Genomic DNA, 9,902 nt, shown 5'->3' on the forward strand with positions numbered 1-9,902 from the left:
GGAGCCCAGCTGGTTGAGGCTGCGGTGGCCGGGAGCGGCCACTGCACTCAAGTCTGGGTGACAGAGTGAGACTGCAACTCAAAAACAAAAAAACAAAATATCTAACATAGCAGATACCATCTGATTCTCCAGAGCAGTGTTCTCAAAGGGTGGTCCCTGGGTCAGCAGCATTGGCATAACCTGGAAACGTGCTAGAAATGCAAATACACCCCATCACAGACTCCCTGAAGCGGGAACTTTTGCGGTGGGGCCCTGCAATTTGTGTCTTCATAAGCTTTCTAGATAAGTCTGGGCACACTGAGTTTGAGATCCACTGAGCTAGAATATAGCAAATTCTCCTAAGGTGTCCCAGAGGGGAAAACTTCCATATATCTCAAAGTTGATTAGACCGAAACATCTTAGTACATAAAACTGGCTTTGTAAGTTGTGAAACAGAAGCCAATGTTCCATTCGGACTTAATGTTTTGAATCACGAATTCACCCACTTCAGCAAGGTCTCCCTGAATTTCCAAGTCTTTGATCTTTTTTTTCCTTGTAAAAATTCAACTTCTGAAAGAATTTCATCGGATGTTCCCGAAAGTGTAGTACAAGTGTACCTGAAGCAAATTTAATACAACACAATTTCAGAGATACACAACTGATAAATTAGGAGGGCAGTCACTCCTTCTATGAAAAAATTATTAGATTTATAAAGTAATAAATCTACTAGAGGATTCAACAGCAATATCACACACTATAATTCAAAATAGAAGTCAGTGTACATCTAACATGACAGTACAGGAGGTAAGTGCCCAGGCTCTGATTTCAGACTTGTCAGTTCAAGCTCTAACTTTTTCATTTACTTACTATGTAACTTGGGCCAAACCTCAAGTATGTAAACCTTTCTATGCCTCACAGTTTCTGCAACTGTAAAATGGGTATAATAACTGTCTTATCTCCTAACTTTGTGTGAGGATTTAAAGAGAAAGTAGAAATAGCATTTAGGCTAGAGGCTGAAACACAGCAAGTGCTAGTTAAGTGTTGTCATCGTTGTTTTAAATTAGCCCACCAGTGACCAGTCTGGTCCCTATGAAAACATACATTGGTGTTTTATCACTCGAAACTGTTTATACAAAGTAGTTAAAGTTTAGACAAAGTAAATAAGAACTAACCATATTAAACACTAGATACTCAGGTGTTCACCCTTCTAGGTACTCTTCCCTAACCAAACCAATCATGGTGATTTCAATCTCCTAGTCAGTGACTGGCTTAGGTATGAACAAGTCCTACACACCTGGCCAATGAGCTGTGAGAAACACGGTGCTGTCGGGCTTCTGGGAAAGAATTTCGTTCCTTATAAAAAGATAAATAAGAGAGACTCTTCTTGCACTGGAATTTTTAATATTAGTGTATGATGCTTGAATCTACAGCAGCCATTTTGTGACTATGAGTAAAGACATGGCTGATATTACGACACTGCACAACTACAGAGTCTACTGAGAAACTTGATAACTTTGGTGAGCTATTGAACCAAACCTGGAACTGACTTTCCTCCTGATTACTAATTTAGTGGAAAAAATTAATGTCCTTATTTTGTATGCCACTATCAGTAGGGTTCTGTTAATATGAAAGCAAACCAAATGATATAACTCTTTTAGCTAGTATAAACTAATTGGCTCTATGACACAATAATTTTGTGACTTTATTCCTGAGAACATCTTAAACCACATATAGAGAATTCTTTTTTTTTTTTTTTTGAGTTGGAGTCTCACTCTGTCACCCAGACTGGAGTGCAGTGGCCGCTGCAGCCTCAACCTGCTGGGCTCCGGTGATCCTTCCGGCTCAGCTTTCCAAGTAACTGGAACTACAGGTGCACGCTACCACGCCCAGCTAATTTTTGATTTATTGTAGAGATGAGGTCTCGCCAAGTTGCACAGGCGGGTCTCGAACCCGCGGGCTCAGGCAATCCACTCACCTCAGCCTCCCAAAGCATGGGATTACAGGCTGAGCCACCAAGCCTGGCTGAAAATTCTTAAAATAGTTCCTTCTCCTCCAATTCATCTGTACAGAAATAATATCAGTCTTACTTTCCTGCTCCATCCATGATGTGTTAAACTAAATATCTAGTTATATTATCTTCATAGATTCAAATATCCAAATATAATGTGATTCATAATATTCATAATATGAATCTTCATAGTTTCATATATTCAAATATGTTTTTAAAATTTTTGCTACATATTAATAGAGATTATTACAGATTTCAATTTAAAATGAATATTTTAGTTCCAATATGATTCTTCAATATGAATTGTATCTCCCTGTTTCATCTTCACAGTTTATATTTACATTGATAGTTATTTCATGACAGTGTGAGCAAAATGTATAAAATGAGACTCTAATAGGTTTTAAAAATGTTTTCATTAAATGAATCTCACTGGGACATGCCTCAAATTGCCACTATCTGAAAAATCCTCTCAGTTTCTCTTCTGAAGCAAATAAGTCAATGTTTTATGTCTCATTTTGTAACAGGAATTTGCATTAGGTAATTATTTATGTAGCATCTATTTGAGCTATATATCAAACTTAAGAGTTATCACCCCCTTCCATATGTGAATATTTGGTGCACAAATAATTGTTCTTCAATGGAGGACCACTTGTCAAATTCTATATAAACAGATTTAAATTAAAAAAAAAAAAAGGTTTTACTCCAGAAATCTTATTTTACCCTCATTCCCAAATGGAAACCTCACACATCTAGGACCTTAGACTTAAAGTACCTTTAGATCTCTGAAACATAATGGACTATAAACTCCATTAGAGCAGGGATCTTTGCCTCTTTTTCTTAATATTGTGTCCTAGAATCTTATCCTAATAGTACATAATAGATGGGGTTAGGAAGATCTAGAACAAGCAAATCTCCAAAGATAAACATTGAACAAATGAGGTATAAAATATGCTTTCATCCTTTTCATAAAGAAATCATTTTTATGAAATTGTAAATCTTTGCTTTACTTTCCCATTGAAGCCTCCATTTGAGAATCATTTTTGGAAAGCTCAAAACAAAGTCATAACACAAACACACAGTTTGTGTTTTAGTTTCCTCTTCTCTTCCTTTGCAAAACCATGCTGAGGACAGGAGTGTGTCTGTAGAGTATTATGGAAAGTCGCAACACATCCAGGAAATAGCACAGGTGAATATGTGCAAGAACAGAGTATGTGCAATTTCAGGTCTGCCCTGAACTTGGTTTCAAAGGGTAACATTTTTATTTATTTTTCTTTTTCCTAAAAAAGTTCATTCCAAGGTAGGTTAAATTATTCCTGGCTAATATTTTCAGCATTTTATGTTAAGTCATCTTAGTATCCCTAAGTGTTTCTTCCCTTTGTTACCTCATCTTACCATTACCCATTATCTAATGGGTTTGGCTAACCTGAAATTTCTTCAATCTTTAGCAATACTAATAGATACAAATTAATAAATTAGGAAATTATGTTGGTTCATTACATTAAGTCTTAATATAATTTTCAGTTCATTTCTGTTCCTGACCAAGCTCCATAATTTCAAGTTCATTTTTCTGAGGCTTATTGTTTAGAATTTGATTTACAGATTCTCCACGTCTTTTCGCATCATTTCTTTCTTTTTTTCTGCAACCTGTTTTCTGGTCATTTCACTTCTCATGAGCCCCTCCCTCCATCACAGGGATGGGCAGGATGAAAAAAATGATATGACATTTTAATACAGTCAATTTTGCTACTTGCTACTATCTCTGATAAAATGGTGTGCAAGACAGACAAGAGTGAGTAAGTGTTGACTGAAATGACATCTTGGGATTTAAAAACAAATAATTTTGTATGGTCCATGGTCTAACAACTGTTACCATGAAAAACTGAGTTAGTTCTCTCCATACTAAATTTCATAAATAAAGGGTTTTTAATGATAAAAAATAGTTTCTTATAACAATTCTAATCACAATCACACCCATTTCATGAACTAAATGTCTATAAAATGTTGTCAATTAAAAAAATTAGTGTTCAAGGAATCAAGAGCTAAAATGAAGCTCAATGTGGATTTTAAAATGGAGAATAATATAAAACAGTGAATTGCTTTTGCCACACAGATTTAAACCTCCTACTTACATAGTGATGTAAGAGTCACATATAAAAGGATATCTTTAATATAAATGTCGATGGATGATTTTTTTAAAGTGAAGATTTAACTCTAATAGTTACTTCATAATCAATGATGTAATAGTCAATGATGCAGGAGAACAAAGAACATTGCATAGCTACATATGGACTTCATAGCATCAGTTTGTTTTTAAAAGGGGGGCTACGTTATAGAAATAATTTTACTTTTCAGAGATTAAATAAAATGAAACACATGACCATTCTGAATAACAGACTATTTAAGCAACAAATGTGTTGTGAAGTATATTTTATTTGGCAGATCAACTTCAGAGAACTAAACTCTCCAACATAACCAGAGGGTTAGCATAATATATTTACACCTGCAGTATTTCATTCTATAAATAATCTATAATGTCAAAAACCAGTCTTGATGGGGCATTTATGTTTTACAAAGAGATAAAATATTATACTGAATATTTTCACATTTCTGTAGCATAATGTAAGTGAAATATAAGCATAATACATAATTATTTTTGAAGTTCAAGGAAAGGGCTCTATAGATAAATTATAGGGACACAAAAATCAGAAATACTATTTCTAGTCATTTTTACACATTCTTTTACTTCAAACTATTAAATGATTAAATAATGAAATGAGCATTTACCTATTTCAAAGTAAATAAAAACACTACACTAATTTTGAAATTTTCACTCTTTCAAGAAATAATATATTCAATCATATGGAAAAGTGGTCTAGGATACTATTTCAGTTGTTTTTATTTTATTTGGCAAAATAATGTGTTTTAAGGAGCAATCACTGATTCCTCTCACTTTCTTTTTGAACTAAGAACGTACTTACTATCTTCATAAACAACTGACATATTTACAGAGACCATTAAAACCTATGTCATATCGTAACACATTTTTGTTCTTGGGAGGCTTTGGGCCTAAATCTCATATTCTCTAATCAGATAACTCTCAATAAGAACAAAGATGGAAAAGATATAATCCTGCATTTAGATATGTGAACATAAAAAATTTTAAAGTTAAAAGCAAGTGTGCACATATTCTTAAAAAATCATATTCCAAAATATTTGTTTTTTTTAAACAAGGCTTCTGTAAATTCAATTGAAGTATCACTTTAAAATGAAACAAATAAACAATAATGTAGGCAATTATGATCCACAAACTACTAGAAAATCCTCAGGAAGAAACTTAGAATAGTTATTTAAGAAATCTCTAGTTTCAAAATGAAATTCAACTTTTACAATGTTCAGGGAACTAAAACTCCAACGTTTTATCAAATTGAAAATACACTAACACATATGGTTTTAGAATATAAGGAAAACATGAAATGATACTGAGAAAAGAGAGGATAAACCAACAGCTTATTAATGAAGAATTTTGGAATGGAGATAATAAATCAGATCAGATAAAACACAACTGAAAACTGCATGCCTGCCCCTGATGTTCCCTGGACTGGTTGTGACGACATGTCTTCTCTCACCACAGTTCACAGTTCACAGAAAACATTTAAATAACACAACTGAGTATTTCCACTGACTAAATTAAACTTTCTATAAGAAAATAAAGAAATAAGAGAATAGATCAAATCTTGCCCCACCTCTTTTTTTTCTTCCTTTTTTCTTTTAGTGAAACTGACATAAATTGTTGAGGCGCACTACAGCGCCACCAACACAGATCAATGCAAAACAAAAAAGATCTCCCACCGTGTGCAAAAAGAAAAAAAAATTAGAAAAATGCCAAAAATTACAAAATGTCTCCCAAATGTACCTTATTGGAGAAGAACATGATATATCTTCAAAGATTATCTAATGAAGAGCTTCAGAGAAATCATATTACAGACTACAAGTTTAGATCTGATCAGCAAATAAAAGATCCACTATTTAGTAACAGCCATAACTTAATATAAACCCGGTTATGTCAACCTCCACCTTCATTATACCAAGGGCAGCTTTCTGTAGTTTGTATCCAAGTAATCCATCAAGAGAACTACAATAGGTTCATTTAAAAAAAACAACAACAAAAAACTACATCCATAGTTTGCCTGCTGTTAATTTAGCCCTGGACAAATTAGGTAATACATAATTTTTATAAAGAGGATATGCACATATTTGGCATTACCAACATTGCTGGCACAAAACAAGTCCGTCTTGAAATATTTGAGTTTCTCTGTAGTTCACAGTAATTAAAGTATAATTTATATTATAAATATTTAGCTTTAACAATGCAAAAAAAAACTATTTTTTTTTCGGTAAAAATTAACCAGACAAGATTATGTGGAACGTGCAGAGATCAAAGCTAAAGAAATATACAAAGATTGGTCTTGCTAGAAGAAACACAATGAAAATCCTTTTAATCTGGTGGCTTATTCAAAGACTTAATGACATAAATGTTTAAAATTACAAACTTACCATTAGTGGAGGCAAAGAAGAAGCCAGTTCTTGAAAAAAAATTGTAACAATATAGGCTGGATACTTGTGTCCCTGGAAACAACAGCCTCCAGGCAGCATATGGATCTTCAAACATCTTTAAAATATTTGGCAAATAAAAAGTAATACTTTCTTCCATGATCGGTGGCTGAATGGGGTGACTTTCCCCAGGATCTGGAGGCGTTTGGGGGAAATCGGAGAAATATCCACAGAAGATTAAAAGCAGAGGAGGCAGCGGCAGCCAGAAGACTCTGGGGTTAACAACTTTGCGATGGCAGCAGGCGTGCTCTGATTGGCTGGGAGGGCAGTGTCCCTACAGTCTGCACTATCCCCCGCTCCCCCCGCCTCCTGCAGCTCGGAAAAAAATGCAGTGTGTGTGCCATTTTACACTGGGCTTTTAAAAGCACAGCCACCCAAATGACAAAAGTCTAAGCTCGCTATTAAGTGACACTGCAAAACAATAGCTCTGACGACTGCCTGTTAGCTCAGGGAAGATGCCCTTTTCACATCTCAAGGAACACTCTCGTGTCTTGTGTGTGCTTTTTTTTTTTTTAAACGACATAGTGTTTTTCTTAAGCAAACTGTTTATCATTTCAAAGCCGTCGATATCTCATCTGGATGCAAATATGGCCATTTGAAAACTATTTCTATCAAAATATTTCTGATTTGACATTATTAAGATACCTAAAGAAGCTAGTCATCCTTGAACGAAATTCATGACTCCTTTAGCTCCGAGATGTTTAATTCCTTGAGAAAATATAATTTGTTACCCATAATAACTACCGTTGATGCAAAAAGTAAAATAAAATAATGAATTTAGTGGTTAAATTAAAACAATAGGCATACTCCCGCCCCTCTTCGCCGTCCCCCTTAAGAAGTGTGTTTCAAAAACCTTTACTGGCTGACAGAATTCTACCACTCTGCCTTACAAACAAAATGGCTGTGGTACCGAGTTTTTTGGATCCTCCCACTGTGCCTCCTCCTGGCCTCCAGGAAGTGGGAAAAATCCAAAATAAATACTGTACTAAAAGTACATTGTTGAATCTGAACTCGAGGGAAACCTTTGGTAAGAGGGTCTTAGAAATGCGCTGCTTTTTATTAGTTTCTTTTTTAATTGTTTTGAAAAGAACATCAATCACTAGAGATTTACTTGACTGTAATTTGAACTTCCTGCTTTACATATTTATAAGGTCTTTCACCTATCTTGGCAGGCTTTCAAATTAAGTGGGTTGGGAAATTTGATGTGCTATCTCTCCTCGTGAGCTGAGTCAGGTATTCGGTGGTTGCAACTGGGCTTTTAAATAAAGACAAAGTCTAAAACTTAAAAAAAAATTAATGTTAAACACATGCAACACTATGATTGATTTAATGTAAATGTAAAGTCACAAACGTCAGCAAATATTGAAATGTGTCAAATATTGCAAATATGTGTTAATTGAACACATTCAAAGTATAAAATGATTTGCTAACTAAATTTCTAATGAGCCAAGGATAGAACAGGGTTTAAAGGAATTGGATGAGGAAAAGGTGGGTAATTGCTTACATTCTTCAGGATCTTTACACACACACACACACACACACACACACACACACACACACACACACGTCTGTTATCCCTGGTTGGCATTTAATAGATGACATTCTTAGAAAGCTAAAACTAGGGTGACTATATAATTTATCATCTAAAACAGGATACTTTGAGAGTAAAAGGTAGCATGTTACTAATTATAAGACAACTGTAATAAACAGGGCCTGCCTATGGTAAACCAGTAGGTAGAACTCACTGTGTTTTAGAAAGATTTGTTTGAACGTTTGCCAGATGGGCCAACGACAGCCATGAGGCCCCAGTCAGTTTAGTCAGAATTGGAGCTGGACCCCTCTCTGGGCTTCACCTACTGCCCTTAATCTACTGTCAGTTGAAGTAGACAGTACAAATAGATTCAAATTCAGATGTATTTAACGAACAGCCATGGCAAGAAAAATATCTAGATATTCACATCTACATATTTATATATACATACATATGCTTTATTATCTACATATTAGAAAATTCTGTGCACTTTGCACAATATGCATATTTCTAGTTACATGCTTTCCTATGGGTGAATTTTCTTTGGAATTTTTTGAGACCGTATTCATGATATGCATGATTTGAAGGTTTTTGTTTTGGTTAAAGTAAAATATAATGTGAAAATGTTTTAGAAGAATTATCACAGAACAACATAAGATACTTTTTCTGTTGTTTATTAAAATTTCTCTTGAGAACTTGGAATGTGCCAGGTATGATGCTTGATGCTACATATATGTTAATGAACGAACAGGTAGCTTATCTTCTTCTTTATGGAGTTCATAATCTAGTGGGGATCCAGATACAGGCAAACAAATACAGTAAAACCTTGAACAACATGAGGGTTGGGGTGCTGACCCCCCATGCAGTTAAAAACTCACATATAACTTTTGGCTCCCCCAAAACTTAACTACTAATAGCCTACCGTTGACTGGAAACCTTATCAATAACATAAAGTTTATTAACACATATTTTTTATGTCATATGTATTTTATACTGTATTCTTACAATTCAGTAAGCTAGAAAAAGAAAGTGTTATTAAGAAAATAAGAAGGAAGAGAAAATGTTAATAAATTAATGAATATTTATTAGATATTAATTTATTAAACAATAATTTTAAAATATTAAACATAAAATTTGATGATGTGGATTATCAAAAAGATCTTTATTCTTATTGTCTTCACACTGAGTAGCTGAGGGGGAAGAAGAAGGGGGCTGGTCTTAGTGTCTCAGGAGTGGCAGGGGTGGAAGTGGAAAGCAGGAGAGGCAGGCGCACTTGTAACTTTTACTGAAAAAAATCTGCATATAAGTGGATCTGCACAGTTCAAACCCAATTACTGAAAGTGTCCTTAGAGAAACAGAGTGCAGTATAGAGAGAAAAACGAGGAGGGAAACACATATATCAGGTGGTAAAGAAGTTGTCTCTAAGCAGGTAACATTTAAGCTAGACTTGAAGGGTAAGAAAAAGCCACATTTGAAAATTGCCTGAGAAGTTTCAGACTAGGAAGAGGTTCCAACATGTGCGAAGGCCCTGAGGCAGAACGGAGCTTGGCATATCCCAGGAAGAGAAATGAGGCCAGTGTGGTTGCAGCATAACAAGAGGAAAAGAAAATGGCATCAAATGAAGTCAGAATGTAGGTAACAGGGAGATCCCACAGAGGTTTGTGAGCCACAGAAAGGTGTTCCATACCTAAGCAAGAGAATTAGAGACAGAGACTAGAATGTTGGAATTTTTAGAGGTTTTGATAATATAATGTCCAGAGAAGCTGTGGTTAA

The 9,902-nt window shown here is 34.8% G+C and overlaps 1 protein-coding gene across 1 annotated transcript in view; it reads right to left on the bottom strand.

Annotated features, from left to right (window-relative positions):
* The window catches only part of EPC1 (enhancer of polycomb homolog 1), a 113,144-nt gene extending 106,046 nt beyond the window's left edge, over window positions 1–7,098 (bottom strand). Inside the window, exon 1 of the mRNA XM_008066495.2 lies at window positions 6,542–7,098. Within this exon, the coding sequence (XP_008064686.1) occupies window positions 6,542–6,640 (99 nt within the window). The 5' untranslated portion in view covers window positions 6,641–7,098. The remainder of the gene's footprint in view (window positions 1–6,541) is intronic.
* Between the last annotated feature and the right edge of the window lie 2,804 nt (window positions 7,099–9,902).

The sequence above is a fragment of the Carlito syrichta genome, unplaced genomic scaffold, assembly GCF_000164805.1.
Source record: "Carlito syrichta isolate Samal-C Ts95f unplaced genomic scaffold, Tarsius_syrichta-2.0.1 Scaffold308972, whole genome shotgun sequence".
In the NCBI taxonomy this organism is placed as follows: domain Eukaryota; kingdom Metazoa; phylum Chordata; class Mammalia; order Primates; family Tarsiidae; genus Carlito; species Carlito syrichta.